General features: G+C 46.0%; 1 protein-coding gene across 1 annotated transcript in view; it reads left to right on the plus strand.

Annotated features, from left to right (window-relative positions):
* Nucleotides 1-19,256, plus strand: part of LOC311226411 (dynein axonemal heavy chain 11-like) — a gene marked incomplete at both ends in the record, with an annotated part of 709,106 nt that overhangs the window by 84,704 nt on the left and 605,146 nt on the right. Inside the window, 5 exon segments of the mRNA XM_084311837.1 lie at nt 2,350-2,574; nt 3,926-4,144; nt 5,364-5,546; nt 7,012-7,137; nt 9,327-9,434. Of these exon segments, the coding sequence (XP_084167963.1) occupies nt 2,350-2,574; nt 3,926-4,144; nt 5,364-5,546; nt 7,012-7,137; nt 9,327-9,434 (861 nt within the window).

Consider the following 19,256-nt stretch of genomic DNA (forward strand, 5'->3'; position numbering starts at 1 on the left):
TGCTATTGCATGTACTTATTTGTGTTTCATTACACGTATATGTACATACTTACCAACAGTTTCGCCTGTTTAATAGCAACACTACTATCACCGACATCTAATAGAATACAAATAAATGCCTTTATTGTAATGGCTGCTACATACATACAACATACAACATATTTGACCTATACAAAGGTCTTCATCAGGGCAAACATGGATTGTACAGATAATAGAGTCTACAGAAAAGGCATGATCATTACGGTGTAAAAAGTACCCAGAAATTATACTTAAGTGAAAGTATGGGTACCATCTCAAAATCTTACTCAAGTAAAAGTCAGAGTATCTGGCAAAAGACACACTTGAGTAAAAGTAAAAAAAATTCTACTTTTAAATGTAGTTAAGTACTAAAAAGTAAAAGTAAAAAAAAATATGTATTCCGGGGCAATTAATGTTCCGTTTCGTCCTCTTCATCACTCTTACTATCGTTTGTGGCCGTCTTCTGTAGCTTGTCACTCTGACCGTCTATTCTTCTGATAGCAGGTGTTTAATCAGAGATCCCCGCTGTCTAGTCTTGCACAAGGACCAATCAGCATGGGTATGGGCGGGTGCATTTTCCATTGATGGGGATTTGATTGGCTGTTTTTAAATAAAGTGCGGCTGCGGGATTAATAACGCGTTAACGTTAGTTCGGCCAGAGAAACAAATATACTAATTAAAATGGTTGGACCTGTGAGATTTGTACTTTGTACTTTGTAGGTCTGCATTTTAAATGTAAAAGTAAAAAGTATGTTTTTTCCCTCTGAAATGTAATTGAGTAAAAGTACAAGTATACAAACCTAATAATACTTGAGTAAAGTACAAATCCCCAAAAACAGTACTTAAGTATTGTAAGAAAGTACAATTACTCAAGTACTTTACACCCCTGTTCCCTTGAACCTGTTAATCTGTAGACCGTTTTCACCTAAAGGTACATGCCTAAGTAAATGGAAGATTGCTCCACTTCTACAAGGTCAATTAGCATGTTCTTGGTATCTAGGAACATCTAGGGACCCGGGGGTATGTATTTCCAGTGTCAGAAATATTGTGTCTGTTACTAGTAATATTGTGTCTGTAATGAATAAATTAATTATGATTAATTATGATTTATGATTTTGATGATGATGATCAAAAATGTATACGGGTAGGAGAAAATGCTCACTGAGCTCATTCACCACCTTATTGAGATCATGTGTACAAAAAATCTAAGCAAATGAACCGCGGGAAGATGATTAAACAGAAGGATGTGTAGATACAGTAATGAATGATAATCGACTTTAATTATAAATTCATATTTGACCTTGAACTTGACCTTGACCTTATTATGACCAAATCATACATCTATGGATAGGGAAAATGCTCCTCTTTCCAGTGGCAGGGTTGAATCTGGATTTAGTCATTTCTTGCGGTTTTTACGATAATTTGCATTTTCAGATAAATTTGTATTTCCGATAAATCGTATAAAACATCAGTAAAAATGAAAATATACACATTGACTACTGTTTTTGATAGGGTTATGGTCTTTACTCTTGGCTACAAAAAAAAATATTTAAAAACATTGACCTCTTAACATCCAAGGGCCCACATGTGGACGATTCTTTGCCGACCTCTAGTGGCTCGGGTGTGCATGTCTTTTAATACAATATATAGATAGGATTAAAGCCCTATTTGTTGCCTGTCGATTGCCATTTCAGGTGACAAGATCCGTTCAGCGGTTCTCGAGTTACATGCCGATATGTGAGGCGTGTGCCAAAGTACGCAAAAGTACACATTACCACCCCCGACTCCCGGGGCTCTAGCTCCGTCATATCATTTGGCGATCTCGAAGATCTTTGCACAGGGTTGTAGCCAATGAGTGTGGTGGTATCGAGTATTGATCGATTTATGATAAAGAAAAGCAGAGAGAGAGAGAGAGAGAGAGAGAGAGAGAGAGAGAGAGAGAGAGAGAGAGAGAGAGAGAGAGAGAGAGAGAGAGAGAGAGAGAGAGAGAGAGAGAGAGAGAGAGAGAGAGAGAGAGAGAGAGAGGGAGGAGAGAGAGAGAGGGAGAGAGAGAGAGAGGAGGGGAGAGAGAGAGAGGGAGGGAGAGAGAGAGAGAGAGAGGGAGAGAGAGAGAGAGAGAGAGAGAGAGAGAGAGAGAGAGAGAGAGAGAGAGAGAGAGAGAGAGAGAGAGAGAGAGAGGTGTGCTTACATCAGTGATGACTCTGAGCTTCTTGATGTAAGTTGCTTCGGTGTGAAGCAGCTCCCAGATCGCCTCCTGCTGGTGGAACTGCCGCCTGTTTAAAGCCTATAGGGGGACCTTAAAGCTTAACATCCCCATCCATCCCCCCTCAGGTGCAGCTGCAGAACATCCTGATGAGTAAGTACGTGGAGTACTTCCAGGCCCAGGTGAGCGGCTGGCAGAGGAGGCTGATGGTGGCCGACCTGGTGATCTCCTCCTGCATGTCGGTGCAGAGGACCTGGGCTCACCTCAACAGCATCTTCACCAACAGCCACGACATCCGCAGCCAGCTGGCCCACGACGCCGAGCGCTTCCAGGGCATCCACAGCGACTTCCAGGTAGTACAGTAGCTTATAATAATAATAATAATAATAATAATAATAATAATAATAATAATAATAATAATAATAATAATAATAATAATAATAATAATAATAATAATAATAATAATAATAATAATAATAATAATAATAATAATATAGGGATGTCCGATATTATCGGCCGATATTGGCATTAAAATGTCATAGCGGAAATGATCGTTATCGGTTTTTTCAAAAAATTTAAAAATACATTCTTACATTTATTTAACCTTTATTTACCCAGGCAAGCAAGTAAGAACAAATTCTTATTTAATTTATTGTGAAAAGTATGCATAATGTTGTGTTAATTCCACGACAAGAGATATGGGTAGCACTTTATAATAACACCCTGTTATAATACATTTATAAGGTATTTGTAGATAATGAACTAATCATGAACAAACCATTTATATACATTCATAAATTATTATTAAATCATTTATAACCATATTTGTATAACATTTACAGATTAGTTCTACATTATTTATAACTCATTATCAACATTGTTTGTACTTGATTTGTTCATCATTAAATAATGTTGTTTAATGTGTGTAACACATTTGTAGATGCTTTGAAAAATGGATATGAAAAAACGACTATACTGTATCTCCATTTATTTTTCATGTTCAACAAATGATTTGTTAAGACATTCATAAAACATCTATAAATCATTTGCAGATGCTAGTGTGTGCCCTAATCTGAAGTGAAGCCTATTCATCATTAACAAATGTCTAATACAGTTAATTATTTGTTTACTTTTTCATCACCTGTTACAAATGTTGTAGACAGCTTTCAGATACACCCTTCTTTATGACAGAACAGTGACAGAATTAGGACTAAAGATAAATGCAATTTTATTAACATAAAATACATGTGCATGACATATAGTGTAACATGGGGTAGGGGGCACTAGGACCCAGGAGTACCCTGGCCATGTATTGAAGAGTATCTAGAGAGGAAGTCTCACGCGAGTGAGATTTGACGTCACGTGTGTTGCCATCTGTTTGAATGGAAGCACGATACATGCAGAACCAAGTTATCCGTGCTGCTCCTGCCCCACGCTTTTAATAAGGTATGAGCAGGTTAAACAGCTTTTTTGTTGGTAAATCTATTCCATCATTTCCGACCTACAAACAACTCTTATATGTTATGTAGACGTACTTGATGTGGTGGGTGCTAACGTTACATTTGTTCCTAATGTGTGCTCAGTGCTCAGTATATTATATATTCAAATTTTATTTTCATATTAAAATCCCATGCCCATCGAATGAAGCTTCGAAGTATTTAAGACAGCCCTAATCTCCATGTCCTCCTGCTCCTTCTCACCCAGAACCTAATGACGGAGGTGGTGCAGAGCAGCAACGTGGTGCAGGTCACCAACCGGCCGGGCTTCCTGGAGAAGCTGGAGGCCCTGCAGCAGAGGCTGTCTGTGTGCGAGAAGGCCCTGGCGGAGTACCTGGAGACCAAGAGGCTCACCTTCCCCAGGTTCTACTTCGTCTCCGCGCAGGACCTGCTGGAGATCGTCTCCAAGGGAACACAGCCCAAACAGGTAGTAGCTGGAGATCGTCTCCAAGGGAACACAGCCCAAACAGGTAGTAGCTGGAGAGGTCGTCTCCAAGGGAACGCAGCCCAAACAGGTAGTAGCTGGAGAGGTCGTCTCCAAGGGAACGCAGCCCAAACAGGTAGTAGCTGGAGGTCGTCTCCAAGGGAACACAGCCCAAACAGGTAGTAGCTGGAGGTCGTCTCCAAGGGAACACAGCCCAAACAGGTAGTAGCTGGAGAGGTCGTCTCCAAGGGAACACAGCCCAAACAGGTAGTAGCTGGAGAGGTTGTCTCCAAGGGAACACAGCCCAAACAGGTAGTAGCTGGAGAGGTTGTCTCCAAGGGAACACAGCCCAAACAGGTAGTAGCTGGAGATCGTCTCCAAGGGAACACAGCCCAAACAGGTAGTAGCTGGAGAGGTTGTCTCCAAGGGAACACAGCCCAAACAGGTAGTAGCTGGAGATCGTCTCCAAGGGAACACAGCCCAAACAGGTAGTAGCTGGAGAGGTCGTCTCCAAGGGAACACAGCCCAAACAGGTAGTAGCTGGAGATCGTCTCCAAGGGAACACAGCCCAAACAGGTAGTAGCTGGAGATCGTCTCCAAGGGAACACAGCCCAAACAGGTAGTAGCTGGAGAGGTCGTCTCCAAGGGAACACAGCCCAAACAGGTAGTAGCTGGAGCCGGTGGATTTGAACCTGATTATAATGTATATGTTCAAACAATCGTTGTTGGTGATAATCTGGAGGTCAATGAGTGGGATTGTGGCGGTTTGAATCCCCGAGCAAGTGCCACTCTCCCCTCTCCCTCAACGACTAATGTTACCCTTGAGCAAGGCACTCAACCCCCAACTGCTCCAGTGTGAATGTGAAGCAGTGAATGTAATTTGTTGTCAACAAAATAGTACAGGATTGAATATATAAAATTCTGTGATAGTCCTGGTGGAGGTGATGATGATGATGATGCTGTTGATGGAGGTGATAATGATGATGATGATGATGATGATGATGATGATGATGATGATGATGATGATGATGATGATGATGATGTTGATGGTGGTCATAATGATGATGATGACAGTGGTGGTGTTGATGATGATGATGATGATGGCGATACTGTTGATGGTCTTGATGATGATGATGATGATGATGATGGTGATGATGATGATGATGATGATGATGATGATGATGACGATGCCTAACGACGTTGTGTGTGTTAATTAACCCAGGTGACCAGGCACCTGCTGAAGCTGTTTGACAACATAGCAGACCTGCGCTTCAAGGACTCTGAGAGGGGAGGGGAGGAGGGGGAGAGAGACGGGGAGGAGGAGGGGGAGGCGATCGCCATCGGGATGTACAGCCGAGAGGGGGAGTATGTTCCGTTCTCCGAGCCCTGCGTCTGCAAGGGACAGGTGACCAATACAAACCGCCTGTGTGTGTTTGTTCTCCACATACAGCTTCTATGTCTTGAAAGTCTACTGTACATATCTACAAAGTAGCCTCTTCTACAGCATGTTTAATTTTTTCATTTCAACCCTTATTTAAAAAAACTAGCTCATGGATTGTTTATGGCGAAAAGGTGGGTTTTGAGCATGCCCTTAACACATCTGGCGCCAATAACGTCGTACAACGTGTTTCAAGGTCATGCTAATTCTGCCATTCCACGGCGTACGATGTTATTGAGATCATATTTAATTTTTTCGCCATTGTATTCATAATTCCCTCACCCAGCCTCGGCTGATACAGTGGGAGCCTGCACAACTCTGCAACGCTTCAATACTGCCGCCTGGTGGTGATCGGGCGAGTTACAACCGGAAATGGATCTCTGGTGATCTCCGTGCACCGGGGAAATGCGTCCGGCACTCACATATTGTTGCGGGACTCTAGACACACATATGGATCGCTGCCATAACTCAATAATCGATATGATTTGGGCGTTTATTATTATTATATAAACCGGAAATGGATCTAGTCGATCCACGTCAAATAAGTGGGATCTTTTTCCTCCAGTCTCATCGGCGAACGGTAAGAGGACGCTGACGTCATTTTCAACGTGATTGTTTATTATTATTAATGCAAACTGCTCTGATCAATATATCACCCATACTACATAAATCATTTACTGACGATCACGGAATTATAAAAGACCCCCCCACCGTTCATCCGCGCATGATCAGTCATAACGTTTAGGATCATCTACAGTTGAAATTTGTAATATAGCGTGTATCGGCAACAAACGGCAGTTGATAATCTATATATGCGTTTATGCCTATAACTCACGTTCTAGGAATTACTGCAGAAAACGATAAAAACATATTTATATTCTAGACGATATTTTCGTATGAATCTATGAATGAAAAAGTATAACGTTCCTACATCCTGAACGATAGATAATCGATGTTGAATGGGCCATAGTAATGTCAATTTAGCAATACAATTGAAAAAGTTATAGCCCTGCAAAGAAGGTGAACATCTCCATAGACTTAGAGTGGTGGCAGAGAGTGGTATGAGACGGGCAAACTCCCTGGCAGTTAATGTGTTAAAGGTCCGTAGAGTGCTTGTTGTCTTGTTACTGTTGTAATTTTCTATTCTGTGATTTCTATGCTGTATTTATGATCGCTTATCTCTGTATGTACACTCGACGTAACTGTAACTGTAAACCTCAGTTGCCTTTCGAGTATAAATAAAGGTTTAAAAGGAAATAGTGAAACCTTCTGTCTGTCTGTCTGTCTGTCTGTCTGTCTGTCTGTCTGTCTGTCTGTCTGTCTGTCTGTCTGTCTGTCTGTCTGTCTGTCTGTCTGTCTGTCTGTCTGTCTGTCTGTCTGTCTGTCTGTCTGTCTGTCTGTCTGTCTGTCTGTCTCCCCCTCCCCCCCTCAGGCAGAGTGCTGGTTGAGTGCCCTGGAGAGCACCATGCGCTGTACTGTCAGGAAGGAGATCCAGGAAGCGGTGGCTGCATATGAGGACAAACCACGGGACCAGTGGTTCTTTGACTACCCTGCACAGGTACTGTAAGACTGAGCTTAACAGGTATATGTGGACATTAATTTTGTGGAAGTGTATTTATTTGTTTCACAGGATGAACTCAAAATGAGTTCATCCTCAATAAATAGTCAATAATAAATCTATTACATTATTTATTTTATAGAATTTAATGACAGAAATCTATTACAATATATATCTATGTATATTGTATTTTTTTATGAATCTATTACACATTTTTCGGGAGGTTTTAATATATATTTCTGCTCATTGTATGCCTGTCTATAATTATGCCAATTTTATGCTAATTGTATGCCTATGTCTATTTTGTGTCTACATTACTGCTGTACTTTGGGCTGAAATTCTTGTATGAAAGGTGCTATAATACAAATAAAGTGTATTATTATTATTATTATTATTATTATTATTATTATTATTATTATTATTATTATTATTATTATTATTATTATTATTATTATTATTATTAGTAGTAGTAGTAGTAGTAGTAGTAGTAGTAGTAGTAGTAGTAGTAGTAGTAGTAGTAGTAGTAGTAGTAGTAGTAGTAGTAGTAGTAGTAGTAGGTAGTAGTATCAGAAGCATATTACAATGTCTCTCCTAAAAACAATTGTGCAGAGTATGTTTGTGGTTTATGATAGAGCCAAATAACAAGGATGCTGGCTGGATTAGAACAGCTGTTTGCTCGTGTGGCCATCTTGTGTGCGTCTATACTTTCCGTAGCCGCATTTCTGCAGGACGCTCTCTGATTGGCCGATGCCAGTTTCTACACTGGTTAGGCTTGGGTGCGAATCATGGGGGAGCTTGGTGAGCCATGGCTCCCCTAGATCAGACATCAGCTCCCCTGAAAACATGATTTGTGAATTTTTGGGGGGTCTCTAAATTACTGAAAATAAATGCTATTTTTGCCATGCATTTCTCATTTTTCTGTAATTTTCTGTATCATCATTGTGTATAATAATACAATTATGTTATTTTGATGTATGATTAATGATTTGCGCAGTAATTCACTGTAATAGACAATAGCATAAATCTGCACTGCAGATATACCCTATATCGGCACTGCAGATATACCCTACTCGTAATAGATGGCAACATGCTATTCTTGCGTTTACCATTCGGAGCGTGGCGGCGCTGCAGCCTGCAGGCACAAATCAAACTTCATCAAACAAGCGTAATGTCGAAAGTTAAATGAAATATCAAAGAAGTAAGCCTTCTAACCAATTTTGGTTTTACAAAGAATGCGAAGCAGCCTGCTGCGGGGACTACTTCTGTCACATGCAGATTTTGAGAATTGGGCAGATCTTCACCATCAGGTCGGTGGCGATAATGTTGCATTTGCCTACTACTATAATAATGTTAGACTCGATGTGTTTGGTCGTGGACTTGTTGTTCGGTATTGGTGCATCCGTGTGTTTATGTGTAAATAGGACTGTTGTGTGTGAATTTTAGTGTTGGATCAGAGGGGTTAATCTGAGCATGTGTATTTTAATATGTGCATCTTCATCATGCCTGCAGACCTGTTTGGTGTGCTCTATGTGGTTCTATACCGTTACTCATACCCAGAGTCATATTCTATGACTCTGCTCATACCTATAGCCTAATAGGGGCCGTGTCGACCGGGACGTTTTATGAGTTGTCAGCTCCTGTCTGTCATTCATTTCTATGCCACAGACGCTGCCGGCGCGTTCCTTTTCCCACGCCTCGCGTTTTTGCGGCAGTCGCGAGACCCAGGAAAAAGCGCTCTGAGCTTCCCCCCCCCCCCCCCCCACACACACACACACCCGGGAGCTCCCCCGAAAATCATGGTATGGTTCGCACACTGCGGCTTAGGCACTCTTTCGAAGTAGGTTAAGGTTAGAGTTTGTCTTAGAGCATGGCGATAGAACGCCAGGTAGTTTGCAGGCTGTTCGACGCGGAAATGGGCAAAGACACAACTCGTCACGCGATTGGGCAAACATGTCAGTGGCCAATCAGAGAGCGTCAGTCAGTGGCCAATCAGAGAGCGTCCTGCAGAAATGCGGCTACGGAAAGTATAGATGCATCTTGTGTTCCTCTAAACGGGAACAGGAAACAGTCCCTGCTGTACATTCACTTACAAGACAGCGCCATCTAGTGGCTACCAGAAGATGCACAGTATAGAAACCATCAGAACGTAGAACAAAGAGAATCCAACACTGTTTTCCTCCCATGCACAGGTGGGTCTGACTGGCAGTCAGGTGTGGTGGGCCACAGATGTGGGCATTGCCTTTGAGAGGCTGGAGGAGGGCTTTGAGACGGCCCTGAAAGACTACAACAGGAAGCAGGTACAGTATCTAACCTAATCTAATCTAATCTAACCTAGTCTAATCTAATCTAATCTAATCTAATCTAATCTAATCTAATCTAATCTAATCTAATCTAATCTAATCTAATCTAACCTAATCTAATCAAATCTAACCTAATCTAATCTAATCTAATCTAATCTAATCTAACCTAACCTAATCTAATCTAATCTAATCTAATCTAATCTAATCTAATCTAATCTAATCTAATCTAACCTAACCTAATCTAACCTAATCGAATCGAATCGAATCGAATCGAATCTAACCTAATCTAATCGAACCTAACCTAACCTAACCTAATCTAATCTAATCTAATCTAATCTAACCTAACCTAATCTAACCTAATCTAATCTAATCTAATCTAATCTAATCTAATCTAACCTAACTGTTGTGAAGGATCAGATTAAACCGAATATATATATTTATTTATGGATATATATTTAATAGTATTTGTATATCGTTTGATATCCCCTGTATATTCCTTGTACAATATGCACTGAATATCCCTTTAGTCTACTAACAGCCCATAATAGTTTCATTCTACCATTGGACGAGAACCTGGCGCCAGCAGCCATGCCCCTTGGTTCAAGTTCAATCGTGCCGACCAACATGTCGTGGCAAGCCCGGTTCCGCGTAGGAATACGTCTGGCGAAATACGAATGGTACTATTTGTTCACAGCGCATATATATATGGCGCAAGTAAAGTAGAACTTTCCTTTTTAGTCCATTAGTTCTTTACCCTCCAACTAAGTAACAGACGCGAAGCCTCACCCACGACGCACGTGTGGTGTAGTAAGGCCTACTTGGCCTCAGAATAGGCATTGAGACATCGTGTGGATTAATAGTTGAATTGTCATAGTTTGGCACTATACCGTCGAGTTGGACGTATTTCTATTAAGTTAATAATAGTCTATTATGTATGGTGCATCGTTCGGTTAGAGTTATAAAGTGAGCAGTACCCCCATCGTTCCTGACGTTATCTGGAGTCTTAACCAGGCTGGGCAGACCACGTGTGGTGCTTGCATCCGAGGAGCTCCGGGCCAGGACGAGTGGACCTGTACATTGGATTACTTTACCCGGACGACGGCGAGCCTTCCACGGCTTGGATTATCTACATGCTTTGGGTGCTTTGATTATTCCATGGATAACGGCCAACACTGCTGAGTGTTGGAACTACCCCCCGGAGAGGAGTCCAGGTGAGACGGCGCTCTACCCCGAGTGAGGTCGCCTCACGTCTCTTCGCTGTGGACCGGCAGCTACCGTCCACCAGAGGGTCCAGCTGTATTCATCTGTGGACCGAGGTTCTGTGGGCACCGTGTTCAGAACTCTGAATTCTCCCAAGAAATCGTCGGCCAGATTGGATACCGCCAGCGGCTCTTCTAACCCCCCCCCTACTGTCTTACAACCAGCGGGACCCCCCCCCCCCTTAGTGTATCCAGCTATAATCATTTAAGTACCATCGCTATAGTTCCCTAAAGAACCAGGTTGTATACTTACTCCCTGCGTAACCAGAGATTGGACATTCAATGTTGATTTACCTACGAATACTCATTTGCCTTACAAGTGCATTTCAAATCATAAATGTCATTAAGTGAACGTTGTATATACCCTTTGCTATATAAAATATTCGATTTATACATTTGTGTGGACTTCGTTTCATCAGGTGGGAAAGTGTTCATCATATCTATATAATGTACTGGATGGCCAGAAGTTAAAGTACAAGCGGTAGTGGTTTAATAATACCATACTTATCAATACAGTCAGGGAATTGTACCCCTCAGTTACAATTGGTCCTTCGAGCCGGATGGTAACTAGTGTAATATTAATATAGTGTTATTAATATTGAAATGGCCTATGATGAACACTCCACGAAACGGTCCTCCTAACGTAGAACGCCCGCAGCGCAGACGACAGCCACCTCAGTACTTAGAGGATTACGCTGTCAGTCAACTACCTAGCTTTCGACAAACGGTAAACGCGGTAAAAGTAGAAAGTAAAATTATGTCTGTTAACGACCAGGTTTCCCCGACCACAGAGGCCCTAGTGGGTTCTAATGTAACTGACCAAGCTCACGGTGGGGACCAGGAGGGAGCTGACATGCCTTTACCCCCCGCCAATACCGAAGAAGTAGTCCCCGACCAGCCCCGGGAGGAAGACAACCCTACAGAGAGAGAACTCTGCACGGAGGAAGAGGAGGAGAGCGCCGAGGAAATAGAGCTCCAGGACTCCCCAACGAGCGGCTCACCCAGGAGCGGCTCACCTCTACAACCGTCTTCCCCCAGCGAAGCGGAGAGGATGCTACAACAGGCGTTCCTCGTCAGCCTGACAGCCTCTACCGAACGCGATCGACTTCAGGGTGAACGCGATCGACTTCAGGGCGAACGCGATCGACTCCAAGCACAGATGCTTATCGAGCGCGAACAACTCCAAGCGCAGCCACGGAGCGAAGAAGAGCGCATACGCCTGGAGATGAGACGCCTTCAGACGGAAGAGAATATGGCAAGAGACCGGGCCGACGCACAGCGCGCCGCTGCCGGTGCCCAAAGAGAAGCAGATCTCACCAAGCGCGAAGCCGAGCGCGACAAGTTACAAGCGCAACTAATGGAGCAGCTGATCCTCAAGGCAACACCCTCTCCCTCCGCCAGGGGTTCAAGGAACTCGTCGAGACAACAGTCAAGGGCAGCGTCTCCTAACCGAGCAAGCGACCCTGAACTTGACCAACAGACCAAGCCTATACCCCCCGCAGACCCCCTTCCCAGACCGGTCCAAGCGAGACCCAGCTACAAGGAAGGAGCGGCATACACTGCGGAGAAGCTAAATAAACGACTACAGGATCTAGAGGACCTGATAGAAGAAGAAGAGGGAGAGGAGGAGAACCAAGCCCGACGACAGCACAGTACTCCACCGGACCAGGAGGTCCAGTACAGCCCAGGCTATACCCCCGCGGCGCTGCGCTACAGACCCCTGACTCTATTCACGGGTGAGCACGACGCACGACCAGCCCCGAGGAATAGCACCTGGACCAGCGGGCCATGGTACCCTGTCGGTACCAGCCCACAGAGAGGCGCAAGAGGAGACTCGCCTAGGAGGTCTCTCCCCCAACGCTCACCGATGTATCAGCCATCCACGGCGTCATACATTGCCACGCCGTCGTTTCCAGACTTCACCTATGAGAATCGAGCACAGTACACGGAGCTCCGGATGTGCTTAGAGACAATGATGGTGGATGTCGCTGATGAACGTCACAAGTATGCAATATTACTGAAGCACCTGAAAGTACCGCGAGCGCACAATATAGCGCTAGCCTATGCCACCTCTACGACCCCATACACCGCGGCCCTAGCAGCGCTGGACCAGAGATATGGACGTATATGGGATTACGTAATCCAAGAGATAAGGCATATTGATCGCCTACCCCCAGCAACAGACAATCGCTCATTAGACGACCTGTCAATCAAAGTGCAGTCCCTGGTAGGGATGCTGGGAGCGCAACGGGAAAAGGGCATGCATGAGCTATACGCCAACTCTAACGTCGAGAGGATTCTAGAGAAGCTGCCACCCGCAAGACAAGAGCGTTTTAGGCGGCAGAGAGACCACCGTGATCCTAACGGTCCCGAACCATCCCTCCTTGATCTAGCCGACTTCCTGGCGAGAGAAGTCAGCAGCTTACGACTGGATACGTTCGTGCGGAGCACGCCAAGCTCCAGAGAGGGACCCAGGAGAATAAACGATGGAAGAAGATCGGTGACTGTCATGCACCAATCAGAGTCAGTACCGAGCAGTAAGAGCCACAGTACCCCCTCGAGAAAAGAGAAGTGGAAGATGGTGTGCCCCTACTGTGAGAAAGAACACTGGCTGTCACAATGTGACCTGTTCACAAAGATGAATGCAGAAGAAGTGAGTCAATGGATAAAGTCCAACAGGCGCTGTTACCGATGTGCGCGCAGTCACATGGCAGCCGAATGCCGCCTAAAGAAAAGGTGCAGTCGGTGTGACGGAGCCCATCTAGATATACTACACGACAGTAACAGAAGACGGCCTTCACCTGCACCATCGAGCGGCACCAAGGCAAGTGTCATGTACATCGACCCCGCCAGCAGCAGCGGCGCCCAAGTGCTCTTAAAGGTAGTCCGTGTGACATTGAGCTACCAAGATAAAGTCATGGACACTTACGCCGTCCTTGATGACGGGTCAGAGAAGACCCTTCTGCTCGCGTCCGCTGCGGCCCAGCTGGGACTGCGGGGGAGCGAGAACCAAATGACGATTCGGACAATAAGAAGAGATTTAAAGACGATAAAGGGCGAGAATGTCTCCTTCACTATCGCAGCAAGCGGGCAGCCAGAGCGACGGTATAGGATTACAAATGCTTTCACCAGCCAAGAAATAGGACTATCGCAGTACACCTACCCCATCGCCAAGCTGATGGAAAAATATGTGCACCTGCGTCAACTACCTATCCCGCTCATAGACGGCGCCACCCCGACCCTGCTGATAGGCTCCGACCATGCAGACCTCATCGTCCCGATTGACCGGGTCCATACAGGACCCCGAGGCTGTCCTGCAGCAGTCGAGACCCGCCTAGGGTGGACACTACAAGGCCCCCTCGCTAAATCTCTCAACCGAACAGCAGCCACTAGCTGCCTCCACTCCAGAACGACAGAAGAAGACACCACTCTCCTGCAGCATGTCGAGAGGCTATGGACACTAGAGACAATGCCCTTTAAGAACGAAAAGAAAGATATTCGTTCTACAGAAGACATTTACGCCATCAACCTACTCGAGCAAGGGACAAAGAGAGTCACAGTCGGCGGAGTGATGAGATACGCAACTCCACTCCTGAGGCGAGAGGGAATGCCCACCTTTCACGCAAAGAAAGACGCCACGGAGCGCTATCTATTGAACACAGAGCGGCGCCTAGCCAAAGACCCCGCTCAAGAGAGTGTGTACCGCGCTGAGATTGAGAAGCTAATCACAGCGGGACACGTGACAAAGATTGACATTAAAGAGGCCGATCAGACGACCGAATCATGGTACGTGCCGCACCACAAGGTCCACCACAACGGCAAGGATCGCATTGTGTTTAACTGCAGCTACCAGATCGGATCCCAAAATCTGAATAAAGAGCTCTTGCCCGGCCCCACACTCGGCCCCTCCCTACTGGGCGTGCTACTGCGCTTCCGCCAGGACAAGGTGGCTATCAGCGGGGATATCAAAGGGATGTTCCTGCAGGTGAGACTAGTGGAGGAGGACAAGCCCCTGCTGCGGTTCCTATGGAGAGAGAGGATCGGAGATGAGAACCCAGCCATCTACCAGTGGGAAGTACTCCCCTTCAGAACCACATGCAGCCCGTGCTGTGCTACATTTGCACTACAGAAACACGTCGCAGAGGACCCAGCAGCAGATGAAGAGGTCCGACACAGTGTGAAGAACAGTTTCTACGTGGACAACTGTTTACAAAGCGTTTCGACTCAAGAAGAAGCCGAGGCTCTCCTAATCAAGCTACGCGCCTCCCTGATCAAAGGCGGCTTTGATCTCAGGCAGTGGGCCAGCAGTGACCCGCACGTATTGCGCAGCCTCTCCCCCGCGGACAAGGCTGCCAGCAGCGAGACCTGGATGGCGACCATCCCAGGAGAAGCCCAAGAAATGACACTAGGACTAGTCTGGCGCTTCAAAACAGACTCGCTCCACTATAGACACAAACCCCTGACTCCAGAGCAGGGAAGGTCGACGGCGACACCGACCACCAGACGGAGTGTGTACAGAACACTCGCCAGACAATATGACCCGTTGGGATGTATTCTACCTTACACCACCAGGGCAAAGATGATTGTACGAGCACTATGGGACAAGGACCAGGGCTGGGACGACCCAATACCCGCACACCTTGCCTCCACATGGAGAGAGTGGGAGACGGAACTCCGCTCGCTCCCAGGCGTCAATATACGCCGTAGCTACTTCCCACCCACGGTGAGGCCAGAGACATGCAAGATGGATCTACACGTCTTCAGTGACGCCTCCGAAGTAGCCTATGGATCGGTGGACTACTTGCGTGCCCAAGAGAAGGGAGGCGAGATACACACTGCTTTCATCCTGGCTCGCTCAAGAATAGCCCCACGAAAGCAACAATCTATCCCGCGTCTAGAGCTCTGCGCAGCCCTAGCAGGAGCGCATCTAGCCACGTTAATCCAACGTGAACTCACCATTCCGGTGCACAGAACAATCTTGTGGTCAGACTCCATGACAGTACTCACATGGATCAAGTCTGATTCATGCAGATACAAAGTCTTCGTGGGAGTCAGAGTCACCGAGATTCAAGAGTTAACAGAAGCAGCGAGCTGGCGGTATGTGGACACCAAACACAACCCAGCTGACGTCATCACCCGGGGAATGTCCCTGGATGACCTCACCCGTCGCAACATCTACAGTGACGGACCAGAATTCCTCAAGCTCCCGGAAGAAGAGTGGCCTACGCCCACCCCACGGGAAGCAAGTAAAGAGGAGGCTGAGAACAAGAAACCTATGTTCTGTGGACTGAGCACAGTCGCCTCCACAGACCCCAACATAGATGACTGCATTACCCTACAGAGTGCGCAGCTAAAGACACTCATGTGGCACCACCCAGAGATTCAGTCCACCACTGACATTTCAGCAGCTGACTACGAAGAAGCAGAACTTCTTCTACTACAACGAGCCCAAAGAGACTCGTTCCCCGATGAGCTAGACTGTCTACAGGGAGGAAAGCCCGTCCCATCAGACAGCAGACTGCTCCACCTGGCACCCGAGAGCGGCGCCCATACTCTCATCAGAGTGGGTGGTCGCCTGCGGAGAGCCCCCGATCTACCGGATGACATTAAGTACCCGATAGTCTTGAACAGCCGACACAAGGTCACAGAGCTGATCATAAAGAAATACGACGAGGATGTACACCACGCAGGAGCAGAGAGAGTCTTCACGGAGATCAGACGTCGCTATTGGATACTTCAAGGAAGAGAAGCGGTGCGACGCTTCCAGCGAACCTGTCTAGACTGCCGAAAGTGGCGCGCGCAGCCCAGCATACCTCGGATGGCTGACCTACCCCCCTGTCGCCTCCGACTCGGCGACAAGCCATTCCACTCCACAGGCATGGACTGTTTTGGCCCGTTGTATATAAAGAGAGGAAGAGGAACCGAGAAGCGGTGGGGTATTGTATTCAAATGCATGACCACCAGAGCGATTCATATCGAACTCCTTCCGACCATGAGCACAGACTCATTCCTTATGGCCTTCCGAAGATTCACATCACGGAAAGGAAAACCGTCTACATTGTTGTCTGATCACGGGACAAACTTCAAAGGCGGAGAAAGAGAGCTGAGAGAGAGCTTCCAAGCTATGGGCCCAGAACTTAAGACCCACCTCGCTCCATCCCAGATTGACTTCCAGTTTAATCCCCCGAACGCACCCCACTTCGGTGGAACCTGGGAACGAGAAGTACGTTCTATAAAGACAGCCCTGTACGCCGTGCTTGGGGCCCAGACTGTGGCGGAAGAAGTCCTAATGACAGTCCTCACGGAGATCGAGGGAGTATTGAACTCCAAGCCCCTCGGCTACGTCTCCAGTGATGTAGCAGATGTCGACCCAGTCACCCCCAACACACTCTTAATGGGGCGGCTGGACCCCGCGCTACCCCAGACAATGTACAGGCCTGAAGAAGCGAACGGCCGAAGAATGTGGAGGTACAGTCAAGTACTAGCTGACAAGTTTTGGAGCAGCTTCCTGCTCCACTACCTACCGTCTCTACAGACCCGCCAGAAGTGGGTAAAAGAGAGAGACAATTTGACAGAAGGAACAGTCGTCATGATTATCGACCAGTCACTACCCAGAGCTATGTGGCCGGCTGGCCGCGTAAGCAAAGTGATCACCGGTGCCGATGGCAAGGTCCGAGCAGCTGAAGTGCTCGTCCAAGGGCGAACTTACACACGACCCGTGGCGAGGCTAATAGAACTGCCCCGACTCCCAGACACTATCGATGACGACCATGACCCCATGACTTGTGAGTTGACTGACCCTTACAGCGGACCTTGAGTGGTAGACAGTGCGGTTAATCTGTCTCTGCTTAGCTAATTAGGTGGGACTAATTAGGGGGTGGCTGTTGTGAAGGATCAGATTAAACCGAATATATATATTTATTTATGGATATATATTTAATAGTATTTGTATATCGTTTGATATCCCCTGTATATTCCTTGTACAATATGCACTGAATATCCCTTTAGTCTACTAACAGCCCATAATAGTTTCATTCTACCATTGGACGAGAACCTGGCGCCAGCAGCCATGCCCCTTGGTTCAAGTTCAATCGTGCCGACCAACATGTCGTGGCAAGCCCGGTTCCGCGTAGGAATACGTCTGGCGAAATACGAATGGTACTATTTGTTCACAGCGCATATATATATGGCGCAAGTAAAGTAGAACTTTCCTTTTTAGTCCATTAGTTCTTTACCCTCCAACTAAGTAACAGACGCGAAGCCTCACCCACTACGCACGTGTGGTGTAGTAAGGCCTACTTGGCCTCAGAATAGGCATTGAGACATCGTGTGGATTAATAGTTGAATTGTCATAGTTTGGCACTATACCGTCGAGTTGGACGTATTTCTATTAAGTTAATAATAGTCTATTATGTATGGTGCATCGTTCGGTTAGAGTTATAAAGTGAGCAGTACCCCCATCGTTCCTGACGTTATCTGGAGTCTTAACCAGGCTGGGCAGACCACGTGTGGTGCTTGCATCCGAGGAGCTCCGGGCCAGGACGAGTGGACCTGTACATTGGATTACTTTACCCGGACGACGGCGAGCCTTCCACGGCTTGGATTATCTACATGCTTTGGGTGCTTTGATTATTCCATGGATAACGGCCAACACTGCTGAGTGTTGGAACTACCCCCCGGAGAGGAGTCCAGGTGAGACGGCGCTCTACCCCGAGTGAGGTCGCCTCACGTCTCTTCGCTGTGGACCGGCAGCTACCGTCCACCAGAGGGTCCAGCTGTATTCATCTGTGGACCGAGGTTCTGTGGGCACCGTGTTCAGAACTCTGAATTCTCCCAAGAAATCGTCGGCCAGATGGGATACCGCCAGCGGCTCTTCTAACCCCCCCCCTACTGTCTTACAACCAGCGGGACCCCCCCCCCCCTTAGTGTATCCAGCTATAATCATTTAAGTACCATCGCTATAGTTCCCTAAAGAACCAGGTTGTATACTTACTCCCTGCGTAACCAGAGATTGGACATTCAATGTTGATTTACCTACGAATACTCATTTGCCTTACAAGTGCATTTCAAATCATAAATGTCATTAAGTGAACGTTGTATATACCCTTTGCTATATAAAATATTCGATTTATACATTTGTGTGGACTTCGTTTCATCAGGTGGGAAAGTGTTCATCATATCTATATCATGTACTGGATGGCCAGAAGTTAAAGTACAAGCGGTAGTGGTTTAATAATACCATACTTATCAATACAGTCAGGGAATTGTACCCCTCAGTTACACTAACCTAATCTAATCTAACCTAATCTAATCTAATCTAATCTAATCTAATCTAATCTAACCTAACCTAATCTAATCTAACCTAATATAATCGAACCTAACCTAATCCAATCTAACCTAATCCAATCTAATCAAAACAAATCTAATCTAATCTAATCTAACCTAACCTAACCTAATCTAATCTAACCTAATCTAATCAAACCTAACCTAATCCAATCGAATCTAATCTAACCGAATCTAACCTAATCCAATCGAATCCAATCGAATCTAATCTAGTGTA

This window comes from Notolepis coatsorum, assembly GCF_963971535.1.
Source record: "Notolepis coatsorum genome assembly, chromosome: 4".
Taxonomy (NCBI): domain Eukaryota; kingdom Metazoa; phylum Chordata; class Actinopteri; order Aulopiformes; family Paralepididae; genus Notolepis; species Notolepis coatsorum.